This window comes from Marmota monax, unplaced genomic scaffold, assembly GCF_021218885.2.
Source record: "Marmota monax isolate L192 unplaced genomic scaffold, Marmota_monax_Labrador192_F-V1.1 WCK01_AAM20220418_F8-fsc00275, whole genome shotgun sequence".
In the NCBI taxonomy this organism is placed as follows: Eukaryota; Metazoa; Chordata; class Mammalia; order Rodentia; family Sciuridae; genus Marmota; species Marmota monax.
The window spans coordinates 645039-667825 of record NW_026691942.1 but is presented as its reverse complement, the minus strand read 5'-3'; the positions used below and the strand labels follow the sequence as shown (position 1 = coordinate 667825).

The 22787-nt window shown below is 49.8% G+C and overlaps 1 protein-coding gene and 1 long non-coding RNA gene across 4 annotated transcripts in view; one reads left to right on the top strand and one right to left on the bottom strand.

Moving 5' to 3' along the window:
- Positions 1 to 22787, top strand: part of Ptprn2 (protein tyrosine phosphatase receptor type N2) — a 769678-nt gene that overhangs the window by 278143 nt on the left and 468748 nt on the right. For all 3 annotated transcript variants that reach the window (XM_046427071.2, XM_058574871.1, XM_058575062.1), the window contains one exon: positions 4074 to 4434. In XM_046427071.2, the coding sequence (XP_046283027.1) occupies positions 4074 to 4434 (361 nt within the window). The remainder of the gene's footprint in view (positions 1 to 4073; positions 4435 to 22787) is intronic.
- On the bottom strand, positions 16246 to 22270 carry LOC124081516 (uncharacterized). Its single transcript, XR_006848110.2, has 2 exons — positions 21674 to 22270; positions 16246 to 17508 (listed from the first exon to the last, which is right to left on the bottom strand). It is a non-coding gene; the product is annotated as an uncharacterized LOC124081516 (long non-coding RNA).

Sequence of the window (22787 nt, the reverse complement as noted above, 5' to 3'; positions counted from 1 at the left end):
GCTGCCTCCAGGCCATGAGGCACATGGAGGAAATGTGTGCTATGTGGTCAGAAGTTGTCCCAATTTGAGTTTCCTGATTTGTTTCCAGTCCTTGGCATGAGAGAATATCTGATGAGTGTGAGGGGCCAGCCTGCAGCCAAGAGTCTCGTGCACTCAGTGAGTGCTGTGCGACTCGGGGACCTCCAGGTCTCCCTAGCAGTCTGAACTGCTGGTGTGCAATCTGGGTAGGAGATGTCCAGGGGATTCAAAAGAAGGAGGGCTGATGTTGGCTTTCGCTCCACAACGGGGTCAATCTGGCAGCAAGGAGAACTGCTACCTCAGTGACTTCACTGCCGGGCCGTTGGGAAGCAATGTGAGAAGAGGCTCCAGAAAGGTGCAGCCACTGTTGCTTTTGTGAACTCTCTGAGTGTGCTTCTAATTCTAGTCATTGATTTCTCTGACATAACTTCCATAGCACTGTGCAAGCTGTTGGAAGACAGGGCGTGTCTGAATCATTGTTCTCCCATGTAACACAGAGCTCAGCACACAGCAGCAGGAGCATGTGATCCTGCTAACGGTGGGCATGCCGCAGAGGGTGGGGATGCCGCAGAGGGTGACGGTGGGGATGCCGCAGAGGGTGGGGATGCCGCAGAGGGTGACGGTGGGCATGCCGCAGAGGGTGGGGATGCCGCAGAGGGTGACGGTGGGGATGCCGCAGAGGGTGGGGATGCCGCAGAGGGTGACGGTGGGGATGCTGCCGAGGGAGGTAGTGGCCTGCTGTGGATAGTGGTGGGGATGGTACCGAGTCTGGGGTGTTGCTGCTGCTGCTGCTGAGGATGATACTAACAGTCTGGGGCGTGTGCTAAGCCAGATACTTTTACCTAGGTTTTCCTCATCTTTCTAGCTGCTTTTAAAGAAGACACAGTTGTTTTTCCAGTGCTTCCGGCAGTGAAGATGTTAATGAATGGCTGGAGTGATGCAGGCTGCACCAGCATGCTGATGGCCTGTCAGTCTTCTAAGGAGCTTGCTTTCCAGAGGCTGTTTCCACCTGTGCTCAGTGGGTTCTGTCTCTTATGTGAAGACAGCTTGGGTAGAGGATTGCCTGGAGCGGTGTGTCCAGCTTACATCTCAGAGAGGGTGGGCACAGCTGTCCAGTGCTTCACACACCAGCCGGACCACACCAAGGAGGCCCCTGGATTCTCTTCCATGCAGTTGGGGACTTCCTGTGCCTGTGTCCACACCATGCACCAGATAACAGAAACTGGCTTCTAGGTTGTTAATTTCCGGTTTTGTGTAGTTTCCATTTAAAAAAATTATTCAGCATTATCTCAGGAAACCCCACATTTTAGATAAGTTGAGACTTAAAGCGTCTTCAAAATAGAGGCTGTGAGCAAGTCAGAACTTTAAACTCAAAATGCTGAGATTAGAGGAAAGGTGAGGGGCCCTCAGGGCCTGTGGGCCTTCTGCTGCCCTGTGAAGTTGGGGTATGAGGAGGGAAAACAGGGTGGCCGTGGCACGGGCCTCTGCAGCAGTGTCCTCTTGCATGCTCCCAGATGGCTAGAGGCTGATGCCAGCACTTGCCACCCCAGGCAGCACTGCAGCCCAGGCAGCTCCCAAGCCAAGCACCTCCCTGTTGGGATGGGAGACGTGGGAGGAGCCAGCCTTGAGAGGAGCATCCTCACTGCCCCTCCTCCCAACCCTGGACACAAGCCCTGGCCCTGAGGTTGAGGTCACTCCATGAGGCACCTGGGCATTTCTGTCACCTCCGTAGCCTCTGCTGCTGCTGAGAAGGTCTCTTTCCTCCTCTTCCTCTTGAGTAGACTTAGAGCCATCAACAAACCAAGATCAGGTTGCTTACAAGCCCCAGGCATAGTGCTGTGCTCCTCCTCTGCCTGGAGCTGTCCTCAGTGACTTTAATCAGAGGCCATTAGGGGGAGGCTTCAAGGAAGGCTGCGTGTGACCAGCTGTGTGCAGACACTCACAGGCCAATGACCAGGCATTTGGATGCAGACACCCAGCCTCCAGCACCGTGGACCAAACAGCCATTTAGGGACAGCCTCTGGTAGTGGGTACGGGCCAGCCTCTGGTGATGTTGAACTCACTTGAGGGAGGTGGCGGGCTGTGGACGGTGCTGTCTGCGAGCTCTCTTCCCCACTGATGCCCCCTCCTCCTGCTTCTCTTTTCTCCAGGAAGAGCAGTTGATTCACCTAGTCCTCAGACAAGACTCGATAATTTGGATGACAGCTAAAGTCACATGATTTTGGAAATAGTAATAAGCAATAAAAAATCTTAGAGACAATATCCAAATTCCCTTCTTTGATAGAAGAAACGAGTCTCAAAAGGTGAAGTGATGTCTCAAGTTCATGCATGAGAGGTGAAACTAGGCCCCACCATCTCATTACCCAGCTCCACCTCTACACCACATCCTCCCCTGGAGGTGGAGCCAAAATATGGTTGAGAGCATCCAGACCTGGAGTCCTGAGGTGCCTCCTTAGTGTCAGCTCTGACCCTGCACCTACCTAAATGCCAGGCACTCACACCGACCCACATTGACCAGGGGCCCCAGGGGCATGAGCAGCGCAGGAATGGATGTGATTTGAAAATGGGTGGCCTTGGACACACAGTGCGGGAGGAAGCTCCCGACGTGCTTCCAGGATGGCCTTCATCTCTCAAGTTCTCGAAGCTGGAAGCTGCTGTGCTTGTGTGTGTAGTGTTGGTGGAGTAGTCGAGGAGAACATTGGGATATCTAACGTTTTCACAGTTGTGCAACCACTGGGACTTGGCTTTTCTAGTTGCAGAAGCAAAGTGTAAAGAGGATGCATCTGCCTGCGAATACCACTCAGTGCAGAGAAAACACAGGCTGGGGCCCAGGAAAGACTGTATTGGGCAGGGTATCAACTAGTAAACCCGGTGTGGCTGTCCGTCCCGGAGGAGGCCCTGACTGCTTCCCTGTGCGAGGCTGTGCTGCTGAAACAGTAGGGCATGGAGCACTTCAGGTAGCTACAAGAGGAGCCAGAATGCAGCCCACACCCACAGAGAAGCAGCTGGAGCCTGCTGAGGGTGGCTGAAGGAGAGGGGCAAGTGCAGAAGGCTACAGGGTCACAGTAAGCTCCCTGCAGGTGGAGGACATGGAGAGACTCTCCAGCAGAATTCTCTAAAGGCAAACAGCAGCACATTTCCTAGCCTCTAGAATGAGGGTGTGGGGAGGTCCAGCCTTCAATTTCTCTGCAAGGTTCATGCAGCTGTATTAGAAAATAGTTTAGCAGTCTTTCAGAAAGTTAAGGCATTAGTGTCTGACCTGGCGATTTCACATCCTAGGTATATGCCCCAGGAAATGGAAGATGTGTGTCCATCCAAACACCCCTACACAAGTGCTCATGCAGCGTCATTAAGAGTAGCCCAGGGGCTGGCTCAGTGTAGAGTGGTCACCTAGCATGTGCGAGGTGCTGGGTTCAATCCTCAGCACCACATGAAAAGAAATAAATAAAATAAAGGTATAATGTCTAATTACAACTAAAATATACACATATTTAAAGAACAGCCCAAACTTGAAGACAACCAAGTGTCCATCAGCTGATATGTGGATAAGCAAATATGATGCATACACAGAGGGACCCTCTGCAGCCTCAAGGAGGGACATCCTGGTGGGCTTCAGCCTGGGTCTGGGTGCACCTGGAGAGCTCTGAGGAGGATGCAGACGCACACGTGTGACAAGAGTCTGTGCATGTGAAGTGCCCACAAAGCAGGCAAATCCATGGAGACAGAAAGTGGCAGACTTGCCTGAGCTGAAGGGAGAGGGACGGAATGCAGACAAGGTTGGTTTAGGGGGCGTTGGAATGTTCTGGAATCAGTGGTGGTGCTGTTGGGTGATGTCACGGCCTGTGAGACGTATCTCGGTGAAGCTGTTGTTAAGAACCAGGGCGGGGATGTCTGCACAGCATGAACTGGTCAGCACCACGAGATCCTTCTTGGACTCACCCCTCAGAGGTATCTGGTGCCGTGGCAGGACTTAGGAAGGGGCCCAAGGCCCTTCGAATGTGTGTGGCTGATATGGAGCCTCAGTTGTTGCCTGTTTTGCTCTTCTACCCCTCCAGGGTAAGGACCCCTTCCCCGAGAGTGTCCTGACCTATGTGGCCCACACAGCTGCACTGACCTACCCTCCCATGACCCGAGACAAGTATCCTGAAAACTTTCCACTGCGGACCCTCAGCCGGCTGCAGCCAGACGAGCTCAGCCCCAAGGTGGACAGCAATGTGGACAGACAACACTTGATCGCCGCTCTCGGAGCCTATGCTGCCCGGAGGCCCCCTTTAGTCCCCAAGGAGGGTGACCCAGATCCACAGTACCTTCTGCAGAACCCCTCAAGGGTGCCGAGGCCCCTCTTGGTGGCAGCACCCCTTCAGAAGTGGCCCTCGTCTCCAGAAGACCCGAGAGGCCCCCTGAGCTCGGATGATGGTGAGTGAGTTGTTTTGCTGGCCCGCCTCACGTTGCCAATTTCCCTGCCTCTTCCTACGCCAGCGGGTCTTCCTGTCAGTGCTTCCCTCCTCGGGTGGGTGGGCCAGGAGGCAGAGTGGGACAGAGGGTACCTTGGGCATCCTCAGCCCCTCGGTGTGGGTGAAGAGCGAGTGGTGGTTCCGCTGCCTGGGAGGCCTGTGGCCGCTGTGGGCGAGGTGCACATCCTGTAGATCGTCCGCTCTGTGCACTCCTTTCCTAAACGCATCATTTTATCCACGAGGCTGACATGGGGCATGGCGTGAGGCTCACGGGACGGGTCTGGCCTCAGGTGTGCTGTCTGCCTTGTGTTCCAGAAGACTGAATACGAGCACTGTTCCGTGTCACACCTCTCCCCATGGCCTGACATCACATGCTGTCCTCAAAGCTCCCACCTGAGGTCAGCACCACTCACAATGCACACGTGTCGTGTGGGCCTCGACGTGACTCGTGGTCGACACTGATTGTCAGGATCGTAGTGATATGCCACCTGGTGTAACCGACCGTCGGCAGGTGCCCGTGGCTGCTCTGCGGCACCTGGAAGGCTCTGGCCATGCACTTCTCAGCAGCCTCCTTCTGAGGCCAGCTGGCTTGGGGCTCTGAAACCAAGACCTCGCAGGTGACGGCTTCTCTCCTGCTGTCTCGGGGAGAAGGCCCAACTGTGGCCACCCTGCAGGCCCTGCTTTCTGGCTGGGGGCTCGCCCTCACACACTGGCTGCACGTGGCCACCGTGGCAGTCTGTCAACGAGCAACGTGGAGTCACAGTTTAGGGGACAGGACCTCCTTCTCATTCCTGCCCTGGGGAAGGTGCATGAGACGCTCAGCTGAGAACTGCTTATGCAGACAGGTGTCGTCAGCTGCTTTGTCCAACGAGGTGGTCAGCATGCCCCCGGGCCGCGCTCACCCTGGGGGGCGCTCACCTGTGGTCAGTCTTGGCTGCCCTGAGGAATCCTGTTTGTGTCCCCATTGCTTTCTGCACTGCTCTTGTTTGCTGGGCTCTTGGGTGGCCTCCCAACTGACCTCATCACCCCACAGAGGTCCCTCAGCTCCTCCTCTGCACCTCCGGGCCCTCGGGGACTGCTGCACCTTCTGCCCTTCACTCCTGCTGTGGCCGCGCTGGGTCATGGCTGCTCTCTCTGGCCCTCCTCCCACCCCACTCCCATAATCCAAAGAAAGCTCATTATTTACAGCCTCTGTCTTAGCTGTTGGCCATTGGGAGAGGCAGATAATGCTACCCCCACCAAGGGACGTGATTCCAACAGGAGAGCACGTGTCTTGGCAAACAGAAGGTAGCCCTTCTCCTGCGCCCGGCTGTCCCTGATGCCAGGCGGGCTCCCTGCCCCTCCACCTGCTTCCTTGGCACCTCTCTTCCTCTTCACACCCTGAGGTGCCATCCCTGGGAGTGTGCTCCTGGAAACACCCGCCACCGTCCAGTCCCTTACCAGTTGCTTAGTCTGCTGGACATTGTCCCTCAGCTGCCTTGCAACATCCGTTATCTTCTTATACGTACTGTCTTCCTCGTGCTCGGCATGCTTTCAGAAGCACTTTGTAAAATGTCAAACACAAACAGAACTGTGCCAGGAAACCCCGTGCCTGCCTGACCCACTTCAACACACAGCACCCTGGACCCTGGCTGCAGGCCAGCTCCCCTGCACCCCTGCACGACTCTGACTAGCAGACTCAGTCACCAGGTCACTGTCTCTGTCAGTTTCTCAGCAGTGTATAAACAGACCACAACAGTTCCATCCCATCAAGATTCATAACAGTGTTAACAGCTCCACGTCTTTTCGATGCTCAGATTTCCCAATTGTCATGCGTTTTTCTCAGTTGGTTTTTTAAAATTTTTGTTCTCATTAGTTATACATGACAGTAGAATGTCATGTATACCAAAGGAACCCACTGGGAGACATACATGGAGCGTCACTTCCCATTCTTGTGGTTGTAAATGATGTGGAATTACATTTATCATGTATTCATATATGCACCCAGGAAAATTACGTCCGATTCATTCTACTCTCTCCTATTCCCATTCTGGCTTCCTTCATTCCCCTTTGTCTAATCCAAAGTACTTCTATTCTTCCGTACCGTCCCCCACCCTTATTGTGAATCAGCTTCTGCATGTCACGGAGAACATTTGGCCTTCAGGTATTTGGGGGATTGGCTTCTTTCACTTAGCGAGATAGTCTCCAGTTTCATCCATTTATTGGCAAATACCATGATTTCATTTCTCTTTTTGGCTGAGTTATATTCCATTGTGTATATATACCATTGTGTATATTTCTTTATGCATTCATCTGTTGAAGGGCACCTAGGCTAGTTCCGTATTTTAGCTATTGTGAATTGAACTGCTGTAAACATTAATGGGCTGCCTCACTGTAGTTTGCTGATTTTCAGTTCTTTGTGTATATACTGAGGAGTGGGATATCTGGGTCAAATGTTGGTTCCATTCCAGGTTTTCTGAGAAATCTCCATACTGCTTTCCAGAGTAGTTGTACCAATTTGCAGTCCCATCAGCAGTGTATGAGTGTACCTTTTCCCCCACATCCTCACCAACATTTATTGTTAATTGTATTCTTGATAATTGCCCTTCTGACTGGAGTGAGATGAAATCTCAGTGTAGTTTTAATTTGCATTTCTCTAAATTGCTAGAGATGTTGAACATTTTTTTTTTGTATATTTGTTGACCAATTGTATTTCTTTGTCTGTGGAAGTGCCTGTTGAGTTCCTTTGCCTGATTGTTAACTGGGTTATTTTTTTTCAGTGTTAAGTTTTTTGAGTTCTTTATATATCCTGGAGATTAATTCTGTACCTGAGGTGCATGTGGTAAAGATTTTCTCCCATTCTGTAGGCTCCCTCCACATCCTTGAATGTTTCCTTTGTTGTGAAGAAGCTTTTTAGTTTGATTCCATTTCATTGTTCAATTTTTTAATATTTATTTTTTAGTTGTAGTTGGACACTACACCTTTATTTTATTTATTTATTTTTATGTGGTGTGAGGATCAAACCCAGGGCCTCACATGTGCTAGGTGAGTCCTCTGCCCCCGAGCCACAACGCCAGCCCTCATTATTGACTTTTTAAGCTCACTTCTTGCGCTTTAGGAGCCCTGTTAAGGCTGGTTCCTAAGGACATGATGGAGAGTGTCATTTTCTTCTATTAGGTGCAGGGTCTCTGGTCTAATGCGTAGGTCCTTGGTCCACTTTGAGTTCTGTGCAGGGTGGGAGATAGGGTTTAATTTCCTTTTGCTACATATGGCTTTCCAGTTTTCCTAGCACCACTTGTTGGAGAGTCTGTCTGTTCTCCAATGTACATTCTTGGCACCTTTCTCTATATTTATGTGGGTTTGTCTCTGTGTTCTGTTCTGTACCATGGTCTACATGTCTGTTTTGGTGACAAGACCAAGCAATTTTTGTTATCGTGGCTCTCCCAGTTGGTTCCTTTGAAGCTGGATCCACAGAGGGTCATCGGAGTTGATAGCTCTATCTGTACAAGGTTTCTCCTCCTCTTTTTTCTTTTTTACAATTTTTTTTCCAGAAATCATTGATCTCAAGTTTGGGGCTTTATTTTCCCCACATGTGGATTTTGCTGATTGCTTCCCAGCGACGTCTAACACGTTCCCCACTGTGTGCTACAAGTTCAGTGGAAGATCTCTAGGGGGTGTTCTGTGCCTCCTAGGAGTGGTAGAGCTGGCTGGGTCTCCTCCGGCCTCCCTGGGAGGTTCTGGTGGCACGGCCCTCACTGCTCATGGAACCACGCAGACTCACTGGGCCGCCTGTGTGGACGGTGCAGTGTCTGCCTCTCCTGGAGGCCTGAGTGTGATGCAGACAGCAGACCTGCCTGGGCCTCCGCTGTCCCCTGGACCTGGTGTGTGCCACCACCATGTTTGCAGAGTGAATGAGGGACAACATCAATCCCCTCTTCAGTCCATCCCAGAGATGCACTATTTCAGCCTCGTTTTCCTAAAGAGGAAACAAGGCGGAAGGCTGAATGATGACCCCTGACTGGGGGTGCAGACTGCTTTACAGAACGTTGGAGCCCTAAAGACCCCCCAGCTCACATGCAGCTTTGAGCACAACTTACTTTGCTGCTCTGGCTAGTTGGTTTCTGCTCTGGAGTGTAGACTGGCTGTTCGGCTCCAGATCCAGTTTCCTTGACCTGTTTTTGTCATGTCAAGTTGTGCACTAAGACCCTTCATAGTGCACTGGGGCAGGGGTGGGCTGTCTCTGTACTGCAGCCTGCAGCCCTGGCGGTCAAGCGGGCACCCAGAGCCTGGAGCGGCCACTGAAGGAGTGCAGTGCTGCAGAGGTTCTGGGCAGAGGGTGGCCAAGGCAGGGATGAAGTGCACTTCTCTACAGGATTGAGTTAAAAGGGGAAGCACGCCCTGCCCCTGAAGATGAGGCTTTCCTAGACCGTGGTGGGTGCAGTGTGCTGTGGGAAATAGGGGTGCTGCAGGGGCACCCAGGCCACACACCCACATCTTTCCCAGGATGTGGGCAGCACCATCCGAGATGATGTTCTGGAGCCCTGCAAGCAGGTTAGACAGACTAAAGGTATCCATAAGAACAGAAACCCCCAGGAGGACATGGGGATGCCCCAGCCCACACCTCAAAACTCAGTCTCACCTGGAAGGTAACGCAAGGGAGCCTGCAGGCAGCTCCAGAGAGCACTGTGCCAGCACCCCTCCTCCATGGCTCCCACCCTCCCAGGCTTCTGTTCTCACAGGTTTGCAAGGTGGGAAAGGATGGAAGGCCCCGGAGACTGCAGTCCTGGATTCCCAGAAGGCAGATTTCCAGCTGGGAGGGTCCTGTGTGGCTCAGAAAGAGGCTCCCCACAGCTCTGCCTTCAAGCAGCAGTGAGGGGGAAGCCCACCCATGCCCACTCCTCCGTGCTAGCACCAAACCCCACAGAAAGTCCAGCAGAGACGAGTGTTTGGGAGGAAGAAAGCAGGGGTTCTTGAGGATGCCAGCAACCTGCCAGGAAGCAGGCTGCCTTCCAGTTTAGGGGAAATGGATGCTCATGCAAGGAGGAGGCCAGGGGCTGCACGTGGAAATCAGCGTTGCCAGGAGCCAGGGGCAGGCAGCCGTGTCTGGGCACGGGCTGCAGGTGGCGAGTGCCTTGTGGCTGTGTCTTATCTTGGAGGCAGGATGCTCCAGTTTGGGGTCAGTTTTGTGATCAGCAAACCAGTTTCTGGAATCAGCTCAGAAAAACCCATGAGAGTGCAGGGATGTAGAGTGACGGCCATGAGAAAGGGCGCAGGATAGAGCAGGAGGGGCTCCCAGCACATCCCTGGCTGCTGGCGACAACCTGCAGGAGGCTGCTGACTGGCCGTGGCAGGAGCTCCCGTGGCAGGCACTCAGGCAGGAGCCTCTTCCTTCATTCATTGACTTACATCTTCTTTTCCTTTCTAAAAGCTTTAAAGCAACTTAAAGCAACCCCAGCTGTCCAGGCTGGAGTTGACAAGGTGTGCGGCCCTGGTGCAGCCTGGGACGCGGCCCCCCAAGTCCTGGTTCACAACTCACCCAGGCCAGGAGTGGCTTTCCTGACCAGGGTGCCCTAGGAATAAAATAAAATAATAATCACCTCCTGGCCTGCACAGCAAGAACAGTAGACATGTGGAAAGGGGAGCATTTTTTCTTCCCTCACATGCAGCCTTCGGAGCATGTGAGTTTCAGGGGGACCTTCAGGGTGGACTCCTAGCTGTTTATTCTCTGTGTCCCTTTAATTTGTCATTTGGGCTAGCTCCTCTCTTCTCCCTGGACAGAAAACTCAAGCACACACTTGAACTCTGGTCACTCTTAGTTAATAAAATGTTCCACGTCCACTTTTTATGTTTATTTATTTTTTTACAATTGTGTACAGTACACCAAACCTAAGCTTTGCCAAGTTACCTACTTTTCAGGTCAGAGCTCAGTGGCTTGAGAGCATTTGATTCTGTGCATTCTTACTTGAACCTCCAGGGAATGCAGCTCACAGCCCTCCCCAGCCTGGTCTGTGGAGGGGATCTGTGCTAAGGATTCACTTTGCACAGTGACAGTGGCAGATTTTAATATGGTACAGCCAGAGTCAAGTGTTTCTATCCCCCCTGGAAAGAATATGCGTGTGACTATGGCATCATGTTCACTTGAAATGAAGCCCCTGCGCCTTGGCATGGGTGAGACGAGGACACCCACTCTCCCCCCGCGCGGTCAGTGTGCTCAGCATGCTGGAACCCATCAGTCTCCTGGCTTACGGACAGACAGGACCGAACTGGGGCAGAGAGGCTGCTTGGCGAGGGAACAGCTGACAGGCTCTTTGCCCTGGACCTGCACTCCCATGGAGCCTGTGAGCACCTTCTGATTCATCAGGAAGTCTGCTGGGGGCTGGGGTGGTGGCTCAGTGGGGCAGTGCTTGCCTAGCATGTGTGAGGCCCTGGGTTTGATGCTCAGCACTGCATATAAATAAACAAATAAATAAAGTTCCATTGACAACCAAAAAAATACATCACACACACACACACAAAAAGAAGACATCTGCTATGTCAGCAGAGACCTTTCCCCTTCTACCAGTGAAACAGCCCACATGGGTCTGAGGTGCCAGGGCCTTGGCTTCAGCCCACCGCCTACAGTGGGGTCAGCAGCCTAGACTCCCCCAGGGGAGGAGGAGACTGGAAGGAGCGCTCCGTGGCTTACCCATCAGGAAAGTGGCCCCTGTGGCTGCACCTGCAGGTCTTGTTCTACCTGCTTGCAGCCTTAATGTGGGCGCAGCGATGGTCTGTCAGGCCTGAGCAGCACAGCCACGTGTCCTAGGGATGTGGACTGCCTTACATGCCTCCTCCCAGCTGGGAACACGGCCCCCACACTGGCACAGCGCCTGTCCTCAGATCTGGAGGGGCTGGGTAGTCAGGCAGCTGCCCCACATCATTGACAAACTACTCCTTTGGTCTGCTTCAGTGCTCCCCTCGGAGGGCCATTCTGCTGCAGGCTAGCTGCTTTTGCTGGACAGTTCTTCACGTGAGTGCTGCGTTGAGCACTGTCTCTTAGGCTGTGAGTGGCAGGGCACTGAAGGGAACTTGGTGCAGCTTCTCACTCCCCGGATGCTTGCCCCCGCCACCTTCCACACTGGCCCTAAAGGGAAGGCTGGCTCAAAAACCTGAGGGCCACACACGGTGCCGTCCTTCCTGTGGCTCGAGGTGGTCCCTTGGCCACGGGAAGTGCTGGGTGGTGCACCCCCGACCACGTGGCAGATCCCCCTGAGAAGCACCGGGCATGTGTGCAGGAAGGCCAGGGACTCTTTGTCCTCCTCACCAGCCCAGCAGGGGCCCTCGGTAGAACCAAGGTCTCGAGACCCTGGGCCTTCTTGGCAGTGCTGTTTCTCTCTGGCCGTAAATCGCATTCCTGTTGGCACACGTGCATTATCCGTGCGAACCTGGCCACGCACCATGGCGGCTGGCACTTGCAGGATGAGACTGGACAACTCAGCCTTCAAAGGGCATTCCCTGGTGTAGCTCATTTACCCAGTGTAGACGGACCACACCCCTCGTGACTGCTTCTGGAGGGGTTCACATCTGGTCCTGGGTTGCCACCCAGTACGTGTCCCGGCTACCTGCCCTGTTGTAAGTCAGGTAGCACTCTAAGTGTGCAAACTCCTCTGGGTGTGACTCTGAGTGAAACGGGCTTTAGAAACCAGTCTGAGCCTGGGGGCACGCTCAGTTGTAGGGCATCTGCGTGTGGAAGGCCCTCGCACCCCAAACAGAAGAGAAGAACAAGAGAACACATTGGCTTGCTCTCCTCATCACCGCTGAAGTCACGTCAGTAACACTTTCCTCTTGGCCTCATTGTTGCTGTCACAGGAAATAGACTGGGTCAAGGCAGCTTCCCGTGAGTATAAAACAGCACGACCTGAGGAGCAATGGCGCATTTTCCTGCCTGCGACTTGGGCGTCTTTCACTCTCCAGTGAGACACACCTGCCACTTGGCAGGGATTCCTGAAGCCCCTTATACAGTGGAAGGAGAACACAGTTTGGCCTCCTTGTGTTATTTTCAATGAAAATAGGCAGGGCACAGGTATGTAATTATACCCATGTCTTCCAGGGAAAACCCAAATAAAGACAGAATAAAATAATAAACTCCTACTGGATTTATTTGAATATTTTATAAATATCAAAGTGTTAGACTCTGCAATTAATGAACTGTATACCCTCTAAACAGAAGGCGCACAGTCAGTTCCTCATCGAGATGATAATAATGGTGGAGGTGATTGTATTAATGGTATTGATAATGGTGGTGTGTATGGTGGTGGCCATGTTTTGATGGTAATAGTGACAGGATGATGGTGATGATGGTGGTGATGGTGATAGGGTGATGGTGGTGATGGTGATAGGGTGATGGTGATAGGATGATGGTGGTGATGGTCATGTTGGTGATGGTGGTGAGGTGATATAGTGATAGGGTGATGGTGGTGTTGGTGATAGGGTGATGGTGGTGATGATGGTGATGGTGATAGGGTGATGGTGGTGATGGTGATAGGGTGATGGTGATAGGATGATGGTGGTGATGGTGATAGGGTGATGGTGGTGATGGTGATAGGATGATGGTGATAGGATGATGGTAATAGGGTGATGGTGGTGATAGTGATGGTGATAGGGTGATGGTGGTGATGGTGATAGGATGATGGTAATAGGGTGATGGTGGTGATAGTGATGGTGATAGGGTGATGGTGGTGATGGTAGTGATGGTGATAGGGTGATGGTGGTGATGGTGATAGGATGATGGTGGTGATGATGGTGATGGTAGTGATGATGGTGATGGTAGTGATGATGGTGATGGTGATAGGGTTAGGGTGGTGATGGTGATGGTGATGATGATGGTGTTGGTGATAGGGTGGTGATGGTCATGTTGGTGATGGTGGTGATGGTGATAGGGTGATGGTGGTGATGATGGTGATGGTGATAGGGTGATGGTGGTGATGATGGTGATGGTGATAGGGTGATGGTGGTGTTGGTGATAGGGTGATGGTAGTGATGATGGTGATGGTGATAGGGTTAGGGTGGTGATGGTGATGATGATGGTGTTGGTGATAGGGTGGTGATGGTGATGGTGGTGATGATGGTGATGGTGATAGGGTGATGGTGGTGTTGGTGATAGGGTGATGGTAGTGATGGTGATAGGGTGATGGTGATAGGATGATGGTGGTGATGGTGATAGGGTGATGGTGGTGATGATGGTGATGGTGATAGGGTGATGGTGGTGTTGGTGATAGGGTGATGGTAGTGATGATGGTGATGGTGATAGGGTTAGGATGGTGATGATGATGGTGTTGGTGATAGGGTGGTGATGGTGATGGTGGTGATGATGGTGATGGTGATAGGGTGATGGTGGTGTTGGTGATAGGGTGATGGTAGTGATGGTGATAGGGTGATGGTGATAGGATGATGGTGGTGATGGTGATAGGGTGATGGTGGTGAGGTGATATAGTGATAGGGTAATGGTGGTGTTGGTGATAGGGTGATGGTGGTGATGATGGTGATGGTGATAGGGTGATGGTGGTGATGGTCATGTTGGTGATGGTGGTGAGGTGATATGGTGATAGGGTGATGGTGATAGGATGATGGTGATAGGGTGATGGTGATAGGGTGATGGTGGTGATGATAGTGATGGTGATAGGGTGATGGTGGTGGTGGTGATAGGGTGATGGTGATAGGGTGATGGTGGTGATGGTGATGGTGATAGGGTGATGGTGGTGATGATAGTGATGGTGATAGGGTGATGGTGGTGGTGGTGATAGGGTGATGGTGATAGGGTGATGGTGGTGATGGTGATGGTGATAGGGTGATGGTGGTGATGGTGGTGATGGTGATAGGGTGATGGTGGTGTTGGTGATAGGGTGATAGGGTAGTGATGGTCATGTTGGTGATGGTGGTGAGGTGATATGGTGATGGTAGTGATGGTGGTGATGGTGATAGGGTGATGGTGGTGATGATGGTGGTGGTGATATGAGGATAATGGTGAGGATAATGACTGCAATGATATGAGGTGATGGTGGTGGTGTGGTGATATGAGGTGATGTGGTGAGGATGGCGATGGTGATAGGAAGGTGATGTGAGGACTGATTGTGTTGGTGACGGTGAGGATGGTGATGGTGGTGAGTGGTGTTAGCTAAACCACGTACCTTCGTATGTAGGTGGTACTAAAGGCACTGAGGAGCAAAGCTGCTGTGGGTGATCTGCCTCTTCTGTGACAGAGCAGTCTTGTAGTGAGGCCAGCCGCGTGTCAGCGCTCATCCTCTAATGCACATGACGCTTTGTCTGGGGGACGCCAGGAGAACGTGCGAGTCGCTAGGTCAGGCCTGCGGTTGTGCATGCAGAGCTACTACGGGTGGGTCTCCGACTCCAGGCCTCCCACGCTGACGTCCTGACACTTCATGTAACGTTCCTGCTGGAGCCCACGTGGAGCCCTGAGAGCTACTTAAATCGTCATTGTAAGCTCGCCAGATCTCGGAATCTTGGGGTGCAATGGAGGGAACCAAGCTTTGGAGCTTGGGGTACCTGACTGTGCTCTGTGTCGCTTCTTCCACCCGTGGGGGCTAGCTGGGCTTTAAAAGAGTGTGTCCCCACTTCACTTCCTCCTCGAGTGACTGAAGTGGGTGCCTTCCTTCCGACTCTCTGCTCTCCTCTGCACCTTACAGAGTGGTCCTTTTAAAAGCGTGACTCTGACGGTTCCCCATGCTCGCAGCGGCACGTGTGGGCTTCCCATCACTCTCTGAGAAGGAGAGCCTTCTCGGGGTCTCAGGCCTGTAGCACCTCTGTCCCTGCCCACCTCTTCCCCTGCTTGTTGTCCCAGACACTCTGACCTCCTTTCCCTTCCCCCACCCAGCATGCCAAGCAGTGTCCACCCCAAGGCCAGAGTGTTTCCCAGTACCCCCTGGCTCGGGCCTCACCTCCTTTGGGTCATGGCTTGAACTCATTCTCAGCAAGCCTTCTCCAATAATCCTTGAGAACATCACCGTCCATCCCAGCTCCCATCCTTCCTACCTGCATACGATCTGTTACCACCAGACAGTCTAAGTATGTGTTTTAATTGTTCATTTCCACCTCTTCTAATAGAGTTGAAACTCACATGAATGCAAGGCCATTGTTTACTGATCCTTCTCTGTACCTCGAGAGGGTGCTGTGCACAGAAGCAGTGCACTATGTTTGTGAAAGGGAAGTGGATGGAGGTGGAGGGGGAGGGACCTTCACCTCCTAAACCCCTTTCCATTGCTCTGTGGAGACCTGGGATGGGTCCCTGCACTGGAGCTGAGTTCTAGGGGGCATTTGGGCATGCAGGGAACAGAGGTAGACCCTGTCCCCCACAGGGAGGGAGGAAGGGAGGGGCGCGCTGGGCCGGGTGGACGTGCTGCAGAATCAGCAGCTGGCTCTGTGTCTGCTCGGGATGTCCCAGCGCTGACCTGATGGCTGCTTCCCCCAGCTTGGTCTCCAGCCCCTCCACAGTGGCCCCACCCACAGGGACTTGCAGGGGGACTAGACAAGATCTTTTCAGGTAGACAGTGCACCCCGACGTTATTGGAACATTCCCAGATTTCTGGGTCACAGAGATGAGCAGCAGTGGGGTCCCCTGGCTAAGTCAGTGGGGAAATGCAAGAAGTGCCCGCCCGCCTGGGCCAGGTCAGGCTGGCATCAGGTCAGGGTGGCAGGGATTCCACCGTGGAGTCTCAGGGTGGACTCCTGGGCTCTGCAAGTTGCAGTGGTCTTGAAATATCCACAGATCCCAAACCCGGAATGAACCACACGAGACACTGGCTGCAAAAAGCAGGAGGCGTTTATTCTCACACAGGCGCCTGCGGGTGCACAGCAAAACCTCAGCCGGAGCTTCGGTGAACTGGCACACCGGGCTTTGGGGTATAGATCTTTTATAGGGAACAGGTGGGTTAGGTCTTAGCTTAGCACAGCAACAGCCTTCCTATTGGTCCCTCTGAATTCAGCAGTTGAGTCACCTAGGGGGGTAAACTTGTTTTCCCACTTTAGTTCTCAGAAAAACCATAAAATTGCATCCTGTCCTTTTAGTTCCTGTTTTTACCCTGTTTGCTCAAGTTTGGCCCTTCCGGGGTTATCTATATGGAACATCTTGTGGTAACATTGTGCGAGACTTGAAGTGCTACGTGCAGCTGGTGGGGTTTTGACATGGGGGTTGGGTAAGGGAACATCTTGCAGCTTCAGGGCACAGGGGTTAGTTTTCCTAATGTTGGGCCTGGGGCCCTGGGGTCCTTCATTCCCCCCTTTTTTTATATCATGGATATAATCTTATATCCATTGACCCATCTGCTCGGATTCCAGCATTATTTCAGCTGACGGCTCAGCATACTGGTTGGGGGTTGGTATTTACTATTAATCTAATTTTGAATAGGACCCCAGGGTCATAGGCAGTTTTATGATATATTTTTAGGCCCCATTGTTTTTTTTTTTTTTTACCCAATCTTTTGATGCTTTGCCTGCCTGAGTAAAGGTAATGTTTAAGGGGTTGCAGGCAAATGCGGTACATGGCCCTGCCCCGTACCATTTTAGGCTCCTGCAAGAGTCGGCAGAAAGTGGGGGATCCTGTTTTGTTTTTTTTTTTTTTAAATTATATTTCTTGTCCCCGATAATACTTGTCATGTCTGGCTCACAGATTGGTTGGGGTTAACTGATATGGGGAAGACACAGCACAAAGCAAGAAAAATTAACAGCGAGTGAGTCTTATCTTTAGCGGATTTTGGGTACGTTGCAACTTCCATTCTGGATCCGGAGAGGTGTCTGCGGACTCCTGTGGATGTGCAGTCTTTACGTGGGAAGCATGGATCTAAGCAGCGATGCCGTCCACTTTGAGTGCAGTAGGAGTGGTCAGCAGGATAGTGTAGGGTCCTTTCCACCACGGTTCGAGGTTCCTGCTCTGGTGCCTGCGTACCCAGACGGTATCTCCGACCTTGAAGGGATGTGGCAGCAAGGGGGTTTTAAGTTCCTCTTTGTATGCTGCGGCTAGAGGCTTCCAGACCTCGTTCTGGACCAATTGCAAAGCATGCAAATGAGTCTGCATAGATGGGGTGAGGGAGGCATAGGTTTTAGTTTTATAAAAGTTAATAGCGGGAGGTGGGGCACCGTACAGGATTTTAAATGGGGTTAGTCCATGTGGGCCTGGGGTGTTTTGGGCCCCATACAAGGCTAAAGGTAGGAGTTGTACCCAGTCTCTAGTGCCAGTTTCAAGTGTCAATTTAGTTAAAGTCTCCTTAATGGTTCTATTTATCTTTTTTACCTGTCCTGAACTTTGGGGTCTATAACCATAATGTAATTTTTAATTAATTTTCAATGTATTGGCTACCGCCTGACTTACCTGGGAGACGAAGGCAGGCCCATTAAATGTTTCCTTTTTGGTCCTCATTATCAGGATCAAAGGGAGTAAACCTCCGATAAGCCTCTTTTAATTTCTCTAAGAAGGCTGTCGGAGTTTCCTCTGACCCCTGGATAGTCTGTCTTACCTGAGCCAAATTGGTGGGCCATCGCCCTGCTCCATGGAGACCCCCCTGCTCCATGGAGACCCGCTATGAGTAACTGGCGATAGAGATGTAGGTGGTTCTCACCTGCTTCAGTCGCATAGTCCCAGTTTGGCCGGGTTAAAGGAAAAACTTCGTTAATCAAATTTGTGAGTTGGGTGGGGCGCCCGTCGTCCCCTGGCACATTTTTGCGAGCTTCCAAAAGAACCTTTTGTTTCTCCTCTGTGTCTAATAGAGAAATCTTTAATTCTGCTACTTAGGGCTGGATAACCATATTAGCAAACATCAAGTCTACCTGTGTTGTCTAGAAATAAAAGCCTTAGACTAAAACTATTCTAGTAGTTCCTTTGACAGTTATCAGGCATTTCTGTCTAAGAATCTCTCTTGTAGCCTCCAGTCTATTTATTTATGGAAGTTACATTTAATTATTATTATCATTTAAGATGTCCAGGAACAGCTGTGCTTTGGCTTTGACTGTCTTTGCTAAGTGTTTAAGATGAAGCAAGTCAAACTGACTTTTGTTTCTACCTATTGTTTACAGTCAGCTGAGTTATCCTGGGAGTCCTCGGGAACTTCATAGCAGCTTTTCAGTTCTGCTAGTGCCATTTGCGCTAGGATGGGTCCAGGCCTTGTTTGACCATATGGCTTCTCTCAGAAGCATCAGGGATGTCTCCCTTTTTTAATGACCCTCCTCTTTACAGCAAATGCACCATTTGGCTTTCTGTCCTCTACTGGTCTCATTAATCTCCCTGCTCAGGAGGTTATGTGGCCTAGAGTTGCTGAGCCCTTTGGAGAAGTCCCCTATTCCCTGATTCAGACTGACTCAGAGGGCAAGAGCCAAATATTGGTTTTCTTGGCCCTTTTAATTTAACTAATTTTAAAAACTTGATCTTAAACATCCAGCAAATAAATTAACAGCCTTATATTAAGAGCACTGGGCTTTAATGTCTATCTCTCTATCCTGTAGGTGATAACTTTTTATCTTATGTTGACCCAGGTTGTGTTCTTAAAGCAATACCTCTTTAGAATATTAATAGGCAATCCTTAAACCATTTATAAGCAAACTACAAAACAAAACTAACTAGGGTAAAAACATATTTAGCTTATATAATAGCTACCTTGAATTCTGGCAGGGTTATACATCATAATTTCCTGTTTGAGATCCTAGTAATCTTGGCAAAAACCTACTTTTGGACACAACTTTAACTGTACTGAAATCTGGCTTACCTTTTTTTATAGCCATTTTCACATGTAGTGAGATGGGACAGAGCCTTATCTCAAGTAAGGCAGGGCTCTTTATAAATCTCAAGTACTATAGTTCTGAAGCTGATCATTTTACAAAGTTTACATAAATTGTTGTTCAAGTTTACATGAACATTAGCTAACACAACATAATATCACACCTAAAATATGAATTAAAGGCTGAAAGCTTTTAACTTCTTGTAGAAAAGTAGTAATGTACTTTTGTGTTTTGCAATTAAACCTTCACACAGATTAGGCTCTTATTAACTTAAAAATACATAAATTGTATCTTAGAGTAGAAAGTAACATGGAACTGTACATATCTTATTGATAACAAGTTCAGTTATAGAACACAAATGATATAATCGAATTTTTAACATTTTTTTTTTAAGCCTAAAATTACCATACAACTTTAGAACACCAGCTTGATATAATGTTCTTTTGAAGCTTTTACCTTACAGACTTGTATACCTGGAAGATATGAACACATTAATAACACCATAATTACATAAACCTCCTTTTGTTCACATTTTGAAACAATACTTGTAAACTTTTAAATTTAAGCAGAGTTAACATTTTATTAGGGCCTTTTTGAACACCTAGAGAAACTTATAAGCTTAATTTTGAGGACATCTTTACTTTTATCTGTTTACCCAATCTAAATTGAACCGTTTGAATCACGTGAATTAAAGATATTTGGATCTATTTTTAATTTTTTTTTTTCAGGCTACCCAGTTCAAAATTGAAACTTTTAAAATTTTTTATCCCAAGTATTTAAGTTTTCTAGCATGAACTATCTGAAATCAAACTAAACAATTGCTTAAACCCAACTTTTAACTGCAAGATAGTGCAATGCTTTAGAAACCCATTTAGATACCAGATTGTTACAATAAAAAATTATTATTATTTATTTTTTAGACACATATTTAACCTAGATTATCCCTAAGAAACAATTAGACAACCAGATAAGAAAATATCTCTCCAGGTTTTGAACTTTTATTTAATTATGACTTCCATCAGTGGCACCATAGATTTTTCTATGAGTGGACCAGATGTTTTCACGTAGGGGCAACTATAGGTGTAAAATCAAGGGTCTCAGTGTGACTGGCTTTACTGCATTCAGTGTCTTTTTTTTTAAGTAAACAGAGGTTAAGTAAACAGATCCTTAAGATGTAGATAAGGACCCAGGGAACTCCCCAGAGCTAAATGGCTCTGGCAGCTGCTGGGAGTCCCTTAATCCTATCTTTCACCCACAGGATCAGTTCCTCTAGTTTAGGTATTTTTTTTTTTTCTAACTTGTTAGTAGCCAGCTCCCAAAAAGTCCATCCTCTGCTTGCAGTTGTTTCGAGTGCTAGGCTTCCCCAAGAAAGCAGAGTGGGAACTCCTTAAAAGTCCCCTTGAGAGTGTCAAAATTTGTGACTGAAAATTTGGTTCCCATCTCTAAAGTTAATTAACATTAATTTAATAATGAGGACAGGGCTTTGAGAAAAGTCAAAGCGAGATGTCAAAGTTGTTAAATCCCCAGCAGGTATCTCTATTTGCACTCAAACCGGTTATGGGGGGGAAGAAAACATTGCTTCCCTAGTCTCAGTATTCAGCCTTAGATAGAATTTATCATCCGCCTTGGGCTGCATTTCCAAGCAGCCCGACTCCAGGAAGACCCGTTCGCTTCCTGGGGTGGAGGGGCCGGGGAGGAACAGGGACGGGACAGATCCGCCATACCGCTGGGTGGAATCCTCCCTGCGGACTGCGTGGATCTCACCCATGCAGGAGGGGATTCGCAGAGGTCCTGAAAGGTTAAAAGCCATGATCTGGATGGCCATGCGGCCCCAGCTGAAAGACAATCTCTGACTTTGCAAATTAGAGAGAGAGATGGAGGGACTCTCCTGGGGGCCATTTAACTTCGAGGGTGGGCCAATATTGGCCACTCCGTGGTACAGAGTGTTACCCATTTTTTTCTTTTTGACTGCCACGGACAGGTTGTCTGCCCGATCTTGAACGTCTTGCCAATGATCTAGAGTTAGGCTCAAAGGGGTTGTTAGTGATTGTCCCATGTTATTCTCAGAGAGGAAATAGAGAGACAGACACAATGACACAAAAACGAAACCAAACAGTGAGATCGCTGCGCGGCTTCGGTGGAAACCGAACAAATCAGATGGCCTGGGAGAAGTTTGTACTTCTTTGTCGCCTACAAAAATGGTGTAACCCTCGGAAACACCGGGGGCCCCAAAGAAATGGACCCTTCTGATCCCTGGGATGTCTCCCAGGGTGGCAGGGGAGAAGTCCGAGTTCGTCAACTCCTTCTCAAGCTGCCTCAGAATACTAAATGACAGAACTGCCTCAGAATACTCAGAATACTAAATGACTATGCCTAGGATCATATAGTCTTACAGACGCTGCGTGGAACAAAGAACAGATAACCAACAGAACAACAAGACAGTCAGTTTGAGCTGGCCAGCTTACCTCCCAGTGATGTCGGGTGTCCTCCGGATAGGGACCGGGATCGGAACCGGAACCGGGATCTTGGATCTCGGTGGAACCTCCACAATGAAATATCCACAGATCCCAAACCCGGAATGAACCACACGAGACACTGGCTGCAAAAAGCAGGAGGCGTTTATTCTCACACAGGCGCCTGCGGGTGCACAGCAAAACCTCAGCCGGAGCTTCGGTGAACTGGCACACCGGGCTTTGGGGTATAGATCTTTTATAGGGAACAGGTGGGTTAGGTCTTAGCTTAGCACAGCAACAGCCTTCCTATTGGTCCCTCTGAATTCAGCAGTTGAGTCACCTAGGGGGGTAAACTTGTTTTCCCACTTTAGTTCTCAGAAAAACCATAAAATTGCATCCTGTCCTTTTAGTTCCTGTTTTTACCCTGTTTGCTCAAGTTTGGCCCTTCCGGGGTTATCTATATGGAACATCTTGTGGTAACATTGTGCGAGACTTGAAGTGCTACGTGCAGCTGGTGGGGTTTTGACATGGGGGTTGGGTAAGGGAACATCTTGCAGCTTCAGGGCACAGGGGTTAGTTTTCCTAATGTTGGGCCTGGGGCCCTGGGGTCCTTCAGTCTGGAGACCAGGAGCTCACGCTCTGGTGACCAGAGCGCTGCAGAGCGCTGGGCAGGGCGGCACGTTGTGTCAGTCCTCCCGAGCAGTGCGTTTCCTTCAGCACGCCTGAACCTCTCACGCCCACGCAGTCCCGCCCCGTCTTGCTGAGTGCCTTTGGGGAGCAGCGTGCTCCTGGGGTACCTCTGTGTGAAGCTGTTGGAGTTGTTTTTACTCTTATTCCTTCACATTTTATTGATTTTCTATTTAAAAATACATTCTTGACACTTTTTGCTCAGAATTACTCAGGTTTTTTTTCTCCCAAACGATGTAATTTGGGTTTATCCTTAAAAAAAAAAAAAAAAAAAAACAGTAAAGAATTGGGTTTTCCTCTGTTAGAGATTAAAAATAAATATGAAAGATATTTTTAACCTTTTTAGAAAATGTGAAGTTTTATATTTTTATATCTTAAAGGTTTATAGTGTAAAGACCTTTGTCAGGTTCTGTGTAAACATCTGGAGGTCGTTGGGCTG